The sequence below is a fragment of the Mustela nivalis genome (genome assembly GCF_964662115.1).
Source record: "Mustela nivalis genome assembly, chromosome: 13".
Taxonomy (NCBI): Eukaryota; Metazoa; Chordata; class Mammalia; order Carnivora; family Mustelidae; genus Mustela; species Mustela nivalis.
In genome coordinates this window covers 72,684,364-72,702,127 of record NC_139032.1, presented here as the reverse complement: position 1 = coordinate 72,702,127, position 17,764 = coordinate 72,684,364, and the positions used below count along the sequence as shown (strand labels likewise).

Sequence of the window (17,764 nt, the reverse complement as noted above, 5' to 3'; positions counted from 1 at the left end):
ATCCTCTTGGTCAGGTATGTTTGTAAAAATGCTTAAAAAATAATTGTTGTAAAAAAAAAAAATTGCTAGAGACTTAGGGGGCTTGGGTGGCTCAGTTGGTTAAGCCTCTTGACTCCTGATCTCAGCTCACATGCTTTGATCTCAGGGTCATGTGTTCAGGTCTCATGTTGTGCTCCATACTGGGCATGGAGCATACTTTAAAAAAAAAAATAAATAAATAAAAGCCTTTACTCCTAGAGTACAGTAAATCTAAGGTGGGGCCAATTATATTTTTATTTTAAAAATAGGTCACTTTGGTCACATATATGAACTACCAGGATGGATAACCAGAAAGATTTCATGTTTGTTTATTGATTACTTAGGAAAAGAAAGACATATGAAATGGGAGTTTAGCTGGCAGCAGCAATTTGTTCTGTTTTGCGTTTATGTTTTGAATGTCTTATATCCCATTCTGTGTTCAGTGTTTCTCTTCCTGAAGTATATCCTCTTTAGTAGCTATTTCTGCAAAGCTCTATAAATGGTAACCTCTCAGAGTTTCACTAAAAATGTTTATTTCATTAGCACTATTCAATGTTAGTTAGCTATTTTGAATTTTAGGTTGCCAGTTTTTTCTCTTAACACAATGAATGTATTGTTCTATTATTCTTTTGGTGTCTGTTGTTGAGAAGTCTGTTGTCAGTGTTGGTTATTACTTTGTAGGTAAAATTACTTCTCTATACTCATTTTAAAACATTTTCCTCCTTATTTTTGTTCAGTGGCTTAACTAGCTATTTGTAGATATGGATCACAGATTCTCAACCCTGAATGATCACTAAAATAGCTTGGGAAGCTCTGAGGAAAATATAGATACCTTGACCACACCAATTCTAAAATCCTGGGGTAGAGGGATGAGCAGTTTGTTTATTGTTAAAACTTCTTAGATGGTAATCTTAAGGTTCAGCTAGTGTTGAGGACCATTGCTAGAGACTTACTTTCATTCATCTTTCTTTTATTTATTTATTTATTTTTAAAGATTTTATTAATTTATTTGACAGACAGAGATCACAAGTAGGCAGAGAGGCAAGCAGAGAGAGAGGAGGAAGCAGGCTCCCCGCTGAGCAGAGAGCCCGATGCGGGGCTCGATCCCAGGACCCTGAGATCATGACCTGAGCCGAAGGCAGAGGCTTAACCCACTGAGCCACCCAGGCGCCCCTCATTCATCTTTCTTAGGAGTGACCCAGCTCTTCCCAGAACTGTCTTCTCCTGGAACTCCAGTTAGAAACGTATAGGACCATTTCATTCAGTCCTGTATTTGTTTTAACCTCTTACATTCATTGTCATGTCTTTCCCCTTAAGGTCCTATATTTTGGATGATTTCCTTAAAATGTTTTTCTGATTCACTTATTCTGTGTTCAGCTTTGTGTGATGTGCTATTTAGTCCTTCTGTTAAATATTTGCTTATAACGTATTTTTTTGTGTGTGTGTGAGTCATAATTTTTAGCTGAATTGCTTTTTCTTTTTTGAGGATCTCTAAGGTGTTTTGTGTTTGCTCTGCTAAACTTTCTAAGGTATCACCAGCCCCTAACATGGTCTAAGGTGTATGTTGATTTATTGCCTTGGAGATTCTTAGACCAGAGAAGAAGAGAAAATTCAGAATCTAAACATTCACATTTCTCCATCAGAATCTGAACAGAGATGGGCTTCCTTTTTAAATACTTTCGAAAGATGAGTCTGTCTTTCCTCCTTTCTTTCTTTCTTTCTTTCTTGATGGGAAGTTTCTGATTTTAGTTTGCTTTCACTGAGGGCCTTGGCTGTTGACATGACTTGGGGAAATTTCACTTTTTTTCTTTTGAGGTCATTTATACAGCAAAAATATTTTTGTGATATTTGGTCTAATATTTGCAAATTTCTAAAAGAACTAAAATTTCAAGATTTGGGTGCTCCATTCCTTGACTATAATAAAGATTCCTAGTTGATTTTGAACAAATTTGGAGAGAAAGGTTTTAGGGCTCATTTACAAATGAGTTTTTAATGCCTGTGTGAGGTAGTTTTTTAAAGATACAGAAATTTGAAAAATTGCATTGATAATGGGTAGGTCAAAGAGCCTGGTGTACAGTTGTGCCGAAGGACCTTTTTGGTATTCAGTGTAATCTTATCACAGAATTTTTGTGGTTCATTTAATCTAAATGTGGATTTAAAAATAATTTCTAAAATTTGATGACTCTACTATCTATTAGTAGAATATTGCTTGTTTGGTAAAGGAGTTAAGTATGTACTAAACTAATTGCAAGTACACGTCTGCCCTGTAGGACTGTTGCACAAAAACTTATGTTTGTATTATTACCTCAAAAAAAGTTGACCTTTAATGTAGAACTTTTTTTTTCCTTTGCTTTTGAGAGGGAGGAAGGAGGGACAGACGGAAGGGAGAGAAACAATCCTAAGCAGGCTCCATGCTGGACATGCAATCTCGTAGCACTGCAATCTCACAACACTGACATCATGACCTGAGCTGAAATCAAGTCAGATGCTTAACATACTGAGCCACCCTGGTGCCCTTTTAATATAGAACTTTTAAAACTCAATTTTCAGGGCGCCTGGGTGGCTCAGTGGGTTAAAGCCTCTGCCTTCCGCTCAGGTTATGATCCCAGGGTCCGGGGATCAAGCCCTGCATCGGCATCTCTGCTCAGTGGGGAGCCTGCTTCCCTTCCTCTCTCTGCCTACCTCTCTGCCTACTTGTGATCTCTCTCTGTCAAATAAATAAAATGTTTATAAATAAATAAATAAATAAATAAATAAATAAATTTCCATTAGTATTAGGTATTTCACTTTTGATAGAGTGATTTCCCAAAAGCTTTATTTTGATTCCACTGAAATGATTAAACATTCAGTCATTTTTAGGTAATAACTGATTTTTCATTGTCAGCAGATGATGATAAAACTGATATAATTTAGCTTTTGGCAAAGTTCTATTGATGGGGTTAACATTATTTATTTATTTGTTTATTTTAAAGATTGTTACCTGGGATCATGACCTGAGCCGAAGGCAGAGGTCCCCAACCCACTGGGCCACCCAGGTGCCCCTGGGGTTAACATTGTTAACACCTGTTACTTTACACATGGAGAAGAAACTTCCCAAGTTAAATTAATTCAGAATTACACAATTGTGGTTTTACTGCAAGACATCAAATGGAATTGATGATAAGCACAGGTGTTGTGCCTTTCCTTCTGGGAACCTGACCTGTGATCTCATGTTTATAGGTCTTATTTTATGTCCTTTGATACTTATGAAAAAGTTTTACACATTTCTTCATGAGTTGTATACTTTTTAAATTTAATGTTAGGAATTATGACAGAGACTATTGTGTACCCAAATACTTTTTGGTTTTCTTTAGTGACAACGCTAATTTTTATCTGGGTGTATTGCTTCTCAAATTAAACAGCCATGTTTCAGTCTTCCTTATAGCTAGGTGTGGTCCTGTGATTAAGTCCTGGCTAATGAGATACAAGTAGAAGTTAACAGGAGATAGATATTTCTGGAACATTTCCACATGGATGTACTTTTTCCTCTTTTATCCTACATCCTGCAGGAGTTTCATCTTCCATCTTACATGATGCAGATGAGGGCTGCACCCTAACAGAAAGACAAGTAGAGCCCGAGTCACTGGTAACTTTATATGTTACCATTCTGGATTTGGAAATTTCTACAGTTGGACTCTTTACATGAGCAGTGATTTTTTTTTTCTTTTAAGCAGCCATTATTTGAAATATATTATTATTATATGCAGGACTGTGATTTCAGATAAAAGTAAACAAATGAGGTGAGCCCTGTGATCACCTTGGCATTTTTTCTGGGCTCTATTTAAGGTTGGGGGGAGCCCCGGCAAACATGGCAGAATTGCTCAGTTGAAGAGGCAGAGATCCATGCTTGGGAAGGCTGAGGTATCTGGGAGCTATGGAAGCAATGTGTGGGACAGGAGGGAGCTCTGTGAGTAAAGTGCTCCAGACGTCTCCCTTTGAATCTGTTGCCAGATAGTAAGCTACACATGCCTTACCAGTAATGGTACACCAGTTCTAGCATAAAGGCTAAACCCACTCTAACAAAGCTTCAAAACAAGTTCCAAAACAATTGCCTAATCTGAAACTACCTTTTTTCCCAGAAAAAACTCTGGCACATTAAAGGAATAAAACAAATTTTAGTGCTCACATTGTTGACTATTCAATCAAAACTTGACAAACATGGAGAAAACCACAAAACTGTGACCTATAACCAGGAGGAAAATCAATCAACAGAGAGAAAACTAGATGGGGCACCTGGGTGGCTCAGTCAGCTGAGTGTCCAGCTCTTGGTTTCGGTCCAGGTCATGGTCTTACAGGATCAGGAGAGTGAACCTCATATTGGGCTCCACACTCAGAGTGGAGTTGTCTTGGGATCTTTCTCTGTTCCTCTCCCTCCTCTCTGTGTCTCCTTCTGCTCTTGTGCATGCATGTGCGTGCTTGCACTCTTTCTCTCTTCCCCTCCCAAATAAATAAATAAAACCTTAAAAAAGAAAGAGACTCATGAAAGGACAGAGATAATGAAATTAGCAGATTTGGAGTTTGGAATGGTTATTAAAAGCATATTTAAGGATTTAAAGGAAACTGTTAGCATAATAAGGAGAAAAATGAGACTTCTAAAGATAAGAATATGTCTAAAAAACACATGGTGTGGCATTAATAGCACATGTGTTCTGCAGAATAAGTGAGCAGTCAGTTCAAAGACAGCAGTAGAAGGGTGCCTGGCTGGCTTAGGTCGTAGAGCACATAACTCTTGATCTCTTGGTTGTTAGTTGCAGCCCCACGTTGGGTGGAGAGATGACTTAAAACAACAACAAAAAAGACAGCAGTAGAAACTAAAGCACACAGACCAAAAAAGATTGAGGAAGAAATGAACAGTGTTCAATAAACTATAGGAAAAAAATCAGGTGGTCCAAACATATGTGTGAATCAGGTCCCAGAAAGGAAGGTGGAGGCAGGGAAACATAAACCTGAAGATATAGTGATTGAAAATAATTCCAAATATGGTAGAAATTATAAATCCACATAACTAAGAAGTTCAATGGACCCCAAGCCGATAAATATAGTGAAAACCACACCAAGGCTCATCATAATAAAATTCTTGAAAACCAGGAATGCAAAACAAATCTTAAAAGTACCCAGAGGGGAAAAAGTCCCATTTTATTCAGTAGAACCAAGGTAAGAATGATACAGAATTTTTTGTCTGAACTGTAAGCCAGAAGACAATGGAGTAACATCTTTAAAGTCTGGAAATAAGTACAATCATCTATGTCACTCTAAAGTTTCAAAAATGAAGTTAAAATCAAACTTTCTTTGAGGCAGACAAGAGCTGAGAGCATTTTTCAGTAACAGATGTCTGTTACATGTCTGTTAGATGTCTGTTAAAGGAAATTCTTCAGACTTGAAAATGATACAGGTGGAAATTTGAGTTTGTACAAATGGTAAATATCCACAGAGTGGATATGACTTCTCCCTCCTTTTTTTTTTTTTTTTTTTTTTTTTTTGTTTATTTTGTTAATTTAAGATAATTGAAAGAGGATTCTGGGAATAAGTGGAGTAAGAAGCACCAGGAATCTGACTCCCCTGCCTAGACAACAATTGCACTACCAGACTCTTTCTGTAATTTGGAACTCTGGAGTCTATTGAAAGCTTGCAAGTTGTTCCAGAGGAAGACTTAGAAGGTAAATTCTGTTTAATTTTGATCAGTTTCAGGTCTTAGCACTGTAGCAGCTACCCATTGTCTGCCTTTTTTTTTTTTTTTTTTTAAGATTTTACTTATTTATTTGAGAGAGAGGTAGGAGAAAACATGAATGGGGGAGGGGAATGGCATGGAGTGGGGGAAAGAGGGAGAAGCAGAAGTAGGCTCCCTGCTGAACAGGAAGCCTGATGGGGGCTGTCCTGACCTGAGCTGAAGATAGACATTTAACCGGCTGAGCCACCCAGGCACCTCCCATCCTCTGCTCTTAAATCACATGGCAGGGAGCTACCTACATGTTCCAAGAGCAGCTTACAAATAGCTTGAGGGAGCCAGCATGGGTAGAAAGGATATTGTCCTCTTAACTCTCAGGGATCTATGTTCTGATTGTTAATTGCTTCTTCTGAGCACATAGTTGGCAGACAGAGGCAGGCAGCCATTGTCTTTGCATCTCCTTCTGTTGTAGCAAACTCCCCCTTCCTCCAGTGACTTCTAGTTAATTCAGAGAACTGGCACTTGTTCCTTTCATATTTCCCTTTCACTCGTTTTGGGAATGAGGTATTAGAGACTAAGACATTAAAAAAACAACTGCTTCTATAGGGAAAATTAGAAAGTGATAATACATGCCAGGGAAAAAGGCTCAAAAGAAACCAGATAAGACTTTAAATTTATATAAACCTAAGGCCGGTTCTCGGTACAGAGATAGCTTACAACTGTCAAAAGAAGAAAAACCATAACAAAAACTAGAAGACCCCAAGGAAGGGGAAGAATCTGATTTCTAAAGTTACCACAGCCCCCAATTATTTTTTAATAAAGATTTTACTTTAAAAGTTAGCAACTCTTTTTATTTTTTTTTTAAGATTTTATTTATTTATTTGACAGACAGAGATTATAAGTAGGCAGAGAGGCAGGCAGAGAGAGAGGAGGAAGCAGGCTCCCCGCCGAGCAGAGAGCCCGATGTGGGGCTTGATCCCAGGACCCTGAGATCATGACCTGAGCCCAAGGCAGAGGCTTTAATCCACTGAGCCACCCAGGTGCCCCTAAAGATTTTACTTTAAAGTGTTTTGTTTTGTTTTTTTTTGAAGATTTTATCTATTTATTTGACAGAGACACAGCGAGAGAGGGGGATACAAGCAGCAGGAGTGGAAGAGGGAGATGCAAGCTTCCTGCTCTGCAGGAAGCCCGATGCAGGCCTCAATCCCAGGACTCTGGGATCATGACCTGTGCTGAAGGCAGACTGAGCCACCCAGGCGCCCCTTAAGATTTATTTATTTTAGAGAGAGAGGGAGAGTGCATGCTCAGTGGGTGGAGGGGTGGAGGGATAGAACCTTCAAGCAGACTCCCCACTCAGTGCAGAGTCTGACACACGGCCCAATCCCATGACTTATGCTTGAGTCAGAACGAAGAGTTGAATGCTTAACTGACTGAATCGTCCAGGCACCCCAATAAAGATTGCATTTTTAAGTAATCTCTGTAACCAGCATGGGGCTTGAACTTACAACCCGGAGCTCAAGAGTCGCATGCTCCATTGACTGAGCCAGACAGGTATTCTACCACACACAGCCCCAAATTCGATGAAAAGTTTGAGTATAAACATCCAAGAAGCTGAACTCTGGTAAGATGAACTCAAGAAGACTCACATGAGACACATTATAATCAAACTTTCCATAAATCTTGAAAGCCAAAAGGAAGAATCAACTTATCACATATAAGTGATCCTCAATAAGAATGTGAGCATGTTTCTCATCAGGAACTTTGGGGATCAGAAAGCAGTGGTCCAATAAATTTAAAGTGCTAAAAGAATTAAACTGTCAACTGAGAGTCCTGTTTTTGGCAAAACTGTCCTTCAAAAATGTCTTTGTGTTGTAGCTTAAATAAATTAGATTTTTTTTTTTTTAAAGGGGAGAAGCAGGCTCCCTGCTGAGCAGAGAGCCCGATGTGGGGCTTGATCCCAGAACCCTAAGACCATGACCTGAGCCAAATACAGATACTTAACTCACTGAGCCACCCAGGTGCCCCAATAAATTAGATTTTTAAAAAATCATTTGTGTGTGACATACTTGACTCTAAAGTCCAGTTACAGATTAAAAAAAAAAAAAAAAAAAAAAAAGAGGGATGCCTGGCTGTCTCGATCAATGGAATCTGATCTTGGGGTTGTGAGTTCAAGCTCCAGTAAAAATAAAATCCTAAGGGGCACCTGGGTGGCTTGGTTAGTGAAGCATCTGCCTTTGGCTCAGGTCATAATCCCAGATTCCTGGGATTGAGCTCCATGTGGGGCTCCCTGCTCAATGAAAATCTGCTTCTCCCTCTCCCTCTCTCTCTCTGCCCCTCCCCCTTCTCACTCTGCCCTCTCTACCTGCTCATGCACTCTCTCTCTCCCTCTCTTAAATAAAGTCTTAAAAAAGATATGGTGTGTATGTCTGTATAAACATACACACACACATACATAGAATGGAATATTCAGCCATAAAAAAGAACAAAATCTTGCCATTTGCAATGACATGGATGGAGCTAAAGAGTATTATGTTAAGCAAAATAGAGAATGACAAATACTATATGATATCCCACCAGCAGTGCACAAGGGTTCCTTTTTCTGCACATCCTCACCAACACCCATTATTTCTTGTGTTACTGATTTTAGCCATTCTGACAGGCGTAAGGTGATATCTCATTGTAGTTTTGATTTGCATTTCCCTGATGGTAAGTGATGATGAGTATCTTTTCATTTGTCTGTTGGCCATCTGCATGTCTTCCTTGGAAGAAATGCCTGTTCATGTCTTGTACTCATTTTTTAATTGCATTATTCGTTTTTTGGGGTGTTGGAGTTTTCTAAGTTCTTTATGTATTTTGGATACTAACCCTTTATTGGATGTGTCATTTGCAGATAATCTTCTCTGTAGGTTGTCTGTTAGTTTTGTTGATTGTTTACTTTGCTGTGCAGAAGCTTAATTTTGCTGTAGTACCAATGGTTTATTTTTTCTTTTGCTTTCCATGCCTTGGTAGATATATCTAGAAACAAGTTGCTACGGGTGATAATCAAAGAAGTTACTGTCTGTGCTCTCTTTGAGGATTTTCATGGTTTCAGGCCTCACATATAGGTCTTTAATCCATTTTTATTTTACTTTTGGTATGGTGAAAGAAAGTGGTCCAGTTTCATCCTTTTGCATGTTGCTGACCAGTTCTCCCAACACTACTTGTTAAAGAGACTGTTTTTTTCCCATTGGAATTCTTTTCTGCTTTGTCAAAGATTAATTGTCCATATGGTCATGGGTTTATTTCTAGGTTTTCTCTTCTGTCCACTGATTTGTGTGTTTGTTTTTGTGTCAGTACCACAGTGTTTTCATTACTACAGCTTTGTAATATAACTTTAAGTCTGGAATTTGTGATGTTTCCAGCTTCACGTTTCTTCTTCAAGATTGCTTTGGCTGTTTGGGGTGTTTGGTGATTTCATACCAAATTTTAGGATTATTTTTTCTAGTTCTGTGAAAACTGCTGTTGGTGTTTTGGTAGGGATTGAATTACATGTGTAGATTGCTTTGGGTAGTATAGACATTTTAACAGTATTTGGTCTTCCAGTCTGTGAGCATGGAGTGTCTTTCCATATCTTTATGTTCCCTTCATTTCTTGAATCAGCATTTTATAGTTTTCAGAGTACAGGTCTTTCACAAGAGAATGACATTTTTTTTTTTTTTAAAGATTTTACCCATTTATTTGGCAGACAGAGATCACGAGCAGGCAGAGAGGCAGGCAGAGAGAGAGAGGAGGAAGCAGGCTTCCTGCTGAGCAGAGAGCCCGATGCGGGACTCGATCCCAGGACCCTGAGATCATGACCTGAGCCGAAGGCAGAGGCTTAACCCACTGAGCCACCCAGGTGCCCGAGAATGGCATTTTTAAAAGTTATTAATCTAAAAGCTAGTGTGTGACTTGTTTGTAGCACTACATTTTTTCCCAGGTATTTTGGGAGACTAATGCATTTAAAAGAATTTTTAGTTCGTGTTTTGGGGTACACGGATATAAAGTTATAATACTGTGACATCAGCAACAGGAAAGGGTGGGGATAGAGTGTAAAGGAACAGAGTTTTTGCATATTACTGAAGATACACTGGCATAAATTCAGATTAGAGTGTTACAATTTAAGGATATTAAGTATAGTAGTCCCCATGGTAACTACAAAGGAAATAGCTGTAGAATATGCACAAGAGGAAGTGAGAGTAATCAAAGTCATAGGGATGGGGAGTAGAATAGTGATTGCCAGAGACTGGAAGAAGAGGGAAATAGGGAGTTACTGTTTAATGAGAATAAGATTTCAGTTTTACATGATAAAAAGTTACTGAAATGGAGTGTGATGATAGTTGCATATTATGAATGTGCTTAATACCACTGAATTCTCCATTTGAAATGGTTAGGATAGTGAATTTTGCTATATGATTTTACTGCAATAAAAAGAAAGAAAGGGACAAATGTATAGAGTGCTCTCTATGGAAAGGACTACAGGATACATGAAGTGTTGGGGCACCTGAGTGGCTCAGTTGGTTAGGTGTCTGCCTTCGGCTCCGCTCATGACCCCCAGGGCCCAGCATCGGGCTCTCTGCTCAGTGGGGAGTCTGCTTCTCCCTCTCCCTCTCCCCCAGCTTGTGCTCTCTCTTCTTCTCTCTCCCCACCAGCAAATGAATAGGTAAAATCTTTAAAAAAAAAAAAATACATTAAGTGTATAAAACATGATGTAAAAAGAAAAAATTGACTAAAGCAAGATAATAGTAATATATTTGGGGAGCTATGGCATATGTGAAAAGTAAAATATATGACAGTAACAGAAAGGTTTTGATGAGGGAAAAGAATGTATACTTAGAAAAGTTCTTACATTGTACCTAGATGTTATCATTTGAAGGTAGACTGTGTGAGTTAAAGATACATACTGATGATTTATCCCCAGAGCAATTACTTAAACAAAAGTAAACAAAGAGTGTAAAGATTCCAGTTAAAAAGCAGAGATCAACTGTATTTTATGTTTGTATGTTTCATTTATGTATAACATATTATCTTTTCTTGATAAATTGATTCCTGTATTATGAAAAGTCTTTTCATCCCTGGTAATATTCCTTTTTGTGGGGTCTGCTTTGTCAGGTATTAGTATAGCTACTCAACTTTATTATGATTACTGTCTACATATTTATCTTTTTCCATCCCTTTTATTTTGAAACTGAAATTTTATGTTTAAAATAAATTTCTTCTGGGGCACTTGGCTGGTTCAGTCAATAGAGCATGTTTGAGTCTTTGTTTTGGGATTGTGAGTTCAAGCCCCACATTGGGTGTAAAGATTACTTAAAATATTTTCTTATTTTTATTTTTTATTTAAAAAAATATTTTATTTATTAATTTGTTAGAGAAAGAGAGAGTACAAGTGGGAGAAGCAAGGACCCGCTGAGCAAGGACCCTGATGTGGGCCTCAGTCCCAGTACCCTGGGATCATGACCTAAGCCAAAGGCAGAGGTTTAACCAACTGAGCGTCCCAAAATATAGAAGTTTTTTAAAAAATGGATTTTTTCGACACAACATATAATTGAGTCTTGCTTTTATCAGACTGATAAACTGCCTTTTATTTGGAATCTTTTGCCATTTCCACTTAATAAAATTATTTCACATGGTTGGTTGTAAGTCTACCATTTTGCCATTGTTTTCTATTTGTACCATTTATTCTTTGCTTTTTCTTCCTTTGTTTCCTGGCTTTCTTTAGACCATTTTTTTGGGTATTTCATTTTATTCATTATTTATCATTTTGTGTTTATTATATTTATTTGTATTTCTTAGTAAGTGTATAAAGAAAAATATATGTAATTTTAATATATATTAATATATAATTATAACATATATGCCATCTTATTTATGATATATAATTATATATTATGATTTTATTTATAATACATAATTTTATTTATAATTAATATGTAATATATGTTATATGTTATATATATATATATAACAGAGCTTCAAAATATGTAAAATGAAAGCTAATAGAACTAAATAGAAAAGAAATAGAGAAATACACAGTTATAGCTGTAGATTTCAAAACTTCTCTCAGTAATTGGTAGCATAGTTGATAGAAAATCAGGATACAGAACAAGGGGTTGACAGACTCTGACATGTGGGCCAAATCTGTCTTATTTGTCTATTTTTATATTTCCTGTGACCTAAGACTGATTTTTACATTTTTAAGTTGTGAGAAAAATAAAGAACAATATTCTGAGATACATGAAGCTTATATGAAATTGAAATTTCAGTGTTTATACATAAAACTTTATTTGAACCCCTGCACTCTCCTTTATTTACATACCTATGGGTGCTTTTATGCTACCACTGTAGAGTTAAATAGATGCAACAGAGATTATATGGCTCACAAAGCATAAACTACTTATGTACACCTTTAAGAAAAGTTTGTAGATTCCCTAATATAGAGGTTTTGAACACTAACAACTAGGTTGTTTTAATTGATAATGGAACGTTTTCTGTAACATTATCAAAATACACATTTTTTTAAGTTCACATGAGATGTCACCAAGATAGGCTATATGTGGATCCTAAAACAAGTCTCAATAAAGGTGAATGCATTAAAATTATGTAGAATTAGTTCTCTTACTTCATTAAAATTATATTAGAAATCAAAAAAGTATAATCCTCGGGGTGCCTGGGTAGCTCAGATAGGTTAAGCATCTGCCTTTGGTTCAGGTCATGATCCCAGGGTCCTGGGATTGAGTCCCGCATTGGGCTCCCTGCTCAGTGGGAAGCCTGCTTCTCTCTCTCCCACTCCCCCTGCTTGTGCTTTCTCCCTCTCTGTCAAATAAATAAAATTCTTTTTAAAAAAAAGGGTATAATCCTCAATTTATGGGGGAAATTTTCTTAATTACTTCTTAAAAAAAGAGTAATACTTAACCCATGGATCAAATATGTCACAAAGGAAATTAGAAAATAGTTTGAATTGAATTAAAATCAAAATACAATTTACTAAACTTTGAAGGGTACAGCTAGAACTGTTCTTAGAAGGAACTGTTCTTAGAACTGTTCTTGGAACTGTTCTTAGAAGGAAATGTATAGCTTTAAATGTTTATATTAGAAAAGAAAAAAAAGTATAAAATGAATCATCTATGCATAGCAAAGAAGAGTCCCAAATAAATAGAAGAAAGAAAATATTAAATATGAGCAGCATAGATTAAGGACATAGAAAACAAGCAGTAGAAAAAAAATAATGAAACCAATGGTCGGTTTTTTTTATAGGTCAATAAAATTGATAAACTTCTGGGTAGACCAAAAAAGGCGAGAAATTACTAACATCAAGAATGCGCCTGGGCGCCTGGGTGGCTCAGTGGGTTAAGCCGCTGCCTTCAGCTCGGGTCGTGATCTCAGGGTCCTGGGATCGAGTCCCGCATCGGGCTCTCTGCTCAGCAGGGAGCCTGCTTCCTCCTCTCTCTCTCTGCCTGCCTGCCTCTCTGCCTACTTGTGATCTCTCGCTGTCAAATAAATAAATAAAATCTTTAAAAAATTAAAAAAAAAAAAAAAGAATGCGCCTATACATTAAAAGGGTAATGTTATGGACTGAATGAATGAATGTATACCTCTCAAATTCTTGTGTGTAAGGCCCAGTCCTCACTGTATGGTATGTGGAGATGGGGCCTTAAGAGTTGGAGCCCCCGTGATGGGATTAGTGTCCTTACAAAGAGATACCAGAGAGCTTGCTCTTGGCTCTGCCCTGTGAGGACACGGGAAAAGGTACCTTGTCTAAAGCCAGGAAAAGAGTCCTCATTAGAAAGTGACATGCTGGCACCTTAATTTTGGGCTTCTAATCTCCAGAACTGTGAGAAACTAAATTTCTATTGTTAAACCACCCTGTCTGTTGTATTTTGTTACAGTATCCTACACAGGCTAAAACAGAGATAAAGAAAAGATTATGAATAATTTTAAGCCATTAAGATGAACAGGCATTCATTCAGTTTAGAAGTGGACAAATTCTTTGAAAAATACAAAGTACCACAACTGATGCAAAGTGACTAGAAAACCCAAATAACTCTATACCTATTTAAAAATTGAGAATTAAAAAGTTAAAGACCTAATGGCTTTGTTTTAGGAAGTAATAATACCAATGCTATACAAACTCAGAAGAATACTTTCTAATATATTTTATGGAGTTAGTATTACCCTTGATACAGGAGGGAAAAGAAAACTATAGATTAATATCCCTCATGAAAATGGACCCAAAGATAATATTTACAAGGCATTAAATTAAATTCAGTTATATGTCTGTAGAGAAGAGATCATATATCATGAATGAGTGAGAATTATTCCAAAAATACAAAGTGGTTTAACTTTTGAAATTAGTGCAACATACTCTGTTAACGGAATAAAGAGAAAAACTTTATGATCATCTTAACATATCCTGAGGTGTTATTTGAGAAATTCAGTTTTTATTTGTGATAAACAAGACCCTCAGCCACTAGGAATAGAAGGGAACCTGTTTACCCTGATAAAGGTATGAAACTACATCATACTTAGTGTTAAGAGAATCATATCCTCTGAAATCCATAATGATGCAAGTATGTTCAGTCTCATTATTTCTATTTAACTTTGTACACGAAGTCCTAGCCAGTTCAGTAAAGCTAGAGTAAGAAATAAAAGGCAGGGACGTCTGGGTGGCTCAGTCAGTTGAGCGTCTGCCTTTGGCTCAGGTCATGATCCCAGGGTTCTGGGATTGAGTGCCACATCCAGCTCCTTGTTCAGAGGGGAGTCTGCTTCTCTCTCTGCCTTCTGGTCCCTCTGCTTGTGCTCTCTCTCTGACCAATAAATAAATAAAATATTTTTTAAAAAGAAAAGAAGTAAAAGGCATACATGTTGGAAAGTAAGGAACAAAGCTGTATATGTAGAAAGTTCTAAAAAATTACTAACGTTGTAGGATATAGGTTAAGCAATATATGCAAGATTGTTATACTGAAAACCACAGAATGTTGTTAAGGGAAATTAAAGGGGCTTCAATAAATGCAGAGAGAAATCATGATATATGTTTTGGATGACTCAAAACTGTTACGTGAATTCTTTCCCAGATAAGTACCTGATTTCAAGAATGGCCATTAAGGGGCTTCTGGCTGGCTTGGTTGGAAGAATGTGGGACTTTTGATCTCAAGGTTATGAGTTCCAGCTCTACTTTGGGTATAAAGATTACTTAGAAAAAATAAAAAAATTTTTTAAGAAGAATTGCTCTAAAGCTATCGTAATCAAGAAGTATGGTGGTAGTATATGGTATATGTTTAGTTTGAGAGGTGGGGGTTTTTGAGGGAGGATTGACTACAAAGGAGCACCGGGGAACTTTCGGAGATGGTGGAAAGGTTCTATATCTTGATTTTTGCAGTATTCGACAAATTGCATTTAAAATGTAGGTGGATTTTATTATCTCTAAAGTATAACCTAATAAAGTCGCATTTTTAAAAAGATCCATATTTGTAGGATGTTTTTCCTGGTGGATTTCTTCAGTTTCGAGATGGGAATATATGAATTTTTACAAGTCTCTTCTACTTATTTTTTTGGAACCTGACTAATATGTAGTAGGCATTCAGTAGTTTTCAATATATTGTTCAATAAGATGCAAGGTTTTTACAAGCTAAGTATTTTGAATGCTGATCTTCATAATAAAAATTTCAGAAAGTCTCTAATGTATTTTGTACAGAGAGTAGTTCTTCAACGTTATGTATTTAATGCATTATAATTTCCTTGTTTCCTGTTGACTTTTAGTAAGTTATGCCTATGTGATTAGTTATATATTTTCCATTTTTCAGTGGCTATAACCTTTTCTGGGGTCATCTAGGTGAGTAATTCTTAGATTTTTAGATTTATAGAATAATAAAATTTTTAGTTAATTTTGAGCAATGTCTTAAATTTTGCTAAGTAAGCACATCAAGAGAAAAAAGTCACTGTCCCCTACAGTCATCATTTTAATACCAATGGAAGGAAGGAACATCACTTTCAGGTAACACAGTCCTTCCTAAGAAAATCGAGACATATTATTGGTTATTATATGCTAGGCATTATACCTAGTATTTAGAAATTTTTTATTTATTTTAGAGCCAGAGTTTAATCAAGAGTGTGAACAAGAGCAGGGGGTGAGGAGGCAGGGGGAGAGGGAAAAAGGAGACTCCCTGCTGAGCAGGTAGCCTGATGGGGGGCTTGATCCCAGGACACTGGCATCATGACCTGAGCTGAAGGTAGACTCTTAACTGACTGAGCCACCCAGGTGTACCTACATCTAGTATTTAAATATGTTACCTAATTTAATTTTCAAAATACCTGTTATTATACCCATTTTTTAAAAAAAGATTTTCTTTATTTATTGGACAGAGAGAGACACAGTGAGGAAAGGAACACAAGCAGGGGTAGTGGGAGAGGGAGAGGAAGGCTTCTCACAGAGCAGGGAGCCTGATGCGGGGCTCAATCCCAGGACCCTGGGATCATGACCTGATGCTTAACAACTGAATCACCCAGGTACCCCTATTATACTCATTTTTTTTTTTAAAGATTTTATTTATTTACCAGAGAGAGAGAGGGAGAGCGAGGGAGCACAGGCAGACAGAATGGCAGGCAGAGGGAGAAGCAGGCTCCCTTCTGAGCAAAGAGCCCGATGTGGGACTCAATCCCAGGACGCTGGGATCATGACCTGAGCCGAAGGCAGCTGCTCAACCAACTGAGCCACCCAGGCACCCCTGTTATACTCATTTTGTTGGAAAAGATTTTGAGGCTCAGTTATGTCAGGTAACTTGGTTAGAACAGGTTGTCTGATTTAATAGCCCACGCTCTTAACATAGCTCAGGCACTTTTATAATTCAGAACAATTAACCTAAAATGGTGGGTTTCTATAATTTTTTTTTTTTAAGATTTTATTTATTTGAGAGAGAGAGAGAGAGAGGACAAGCGAGGGTGGGAGGGGATAGAGAAACAGACACCCCGTTGAGCAAGGAGCCCCATTCAGGGTTCAATCCCAGGACCTTGGAATCATGACCTGAGCCGAAGGCAGACGCTTAACCCACTGAGCCACCGAGGCACCCCTAATTGCATATTTCTTGATAAAAAATTGTTACCATAGTTCTTTATTTCATAGTCTAACACGAGCTCACATAGCATATATAGTTGTTTTTATTCACACAGGTAATGGTTAAAACCTCTGTTAAAGAAACAACCTTATAAATGTTCTTTGATTTGTTTTGGAATATTCTGGGTAAACTGATAAAATCCTCTTGATTTTAGGGTGTTTTTCCAGTCTTAACACCTTGTGCTGGTTAAGAAAGCACAAGATTGTGGTACTATTGTCTCACCATCTAGGCCTACCAGGAGAGTGCAAAAGGGCACACCCTGTGCCCAGCTTTCACGCCTATTTAGAGCATGAATTACAGCGTTCTAATTTAGTGACATTATTATCATTATAATCCACTTAAGTCTGCACATACTTTGAAAATTTATTTTAGTGTCAAGTTGCTTGTTTTTTTCTAGGAATGGTAAGACATTTTGAGATTTTTGTGCTAAAAAAAATAATTAAACTTTCGTTTGAATGACATTTTTTACACTTGCTAGCTGTGTACAAAAATCACTTATTTTCTGAACCTCTGTCTTTTCATCTGTTAAAATTAGTAAGATTTATTTCATGTATATTTTTGTCAACTCAAATGAGGCAGTATAAGTGAAAATGGTGTGAAAACTAGAAACAAAGGGACATTTTAGTTGGTTGGAAGCCCATCAGGGTGTTTAAGGCAAGATAATGATGTGATACATTATTTTAGTTTGGTTGGTAAGTTGGAGCTGAGTGGGGCTAGAGGGAGAGTGAGTAGAGGAAGGCAGAGTGGAAGGGGAAGGATCATAGGTGAACTTAGTGACTTCGAGAGTGGACATGAAAAATGTAATCAGTCATTTTGAAAGGGAAAATCAGTATTTCTGGGTACTTATGAGGTGGGAAAAGAATTTCTTCCCTCCCAGGTTAATTTGCAAGAAATATGTGACTGCCTGGGGGCA

General features: G+C 37.3%; 1 protein-coding gene across 50 annotated transcripts in view; it reads left to right on the top strand.

Annotated features, from left to right (window-relative positions):
* The window catches only part of PTBP3 (polypyrimidine tract binding protein 3), a 141,416-nt gene that overhangs the window by 42,060 nt on the left and 81,592 nt on the right, over positions 1 to 17,764 (top strand). For 8 of the 50 annotated variants that reach the window (XR_014302316.1, XR_014302318.1, XM_082696908.1 and 5 more), the window contains one exon: positions 5,558 to 5,714. The exons of 16 other annotated variants lie outside the window; for them this stretch is intronic. Coding sequence is in view for 2 of the 34 variants with exons in the window: in XM_082696906.1 (XP_082553032.1) it covers positions 14,899 to 14,920 (22 nt within the window). In the remaining 32 variants the exon portion in view is untranslated. Of the gene's footprint in view, positions 1 to 5,557; positions 5,715 to 14,814; positions 14,921 to 15,543; positions 15,573 to 17,764 lie in introns of all 50 variants that reach the window. 26 more of the 50 variants (XR_014302320.1, XM_082696912.1, XM_082696913.1 and 23 more) reach the window with 7 other exon arrangements.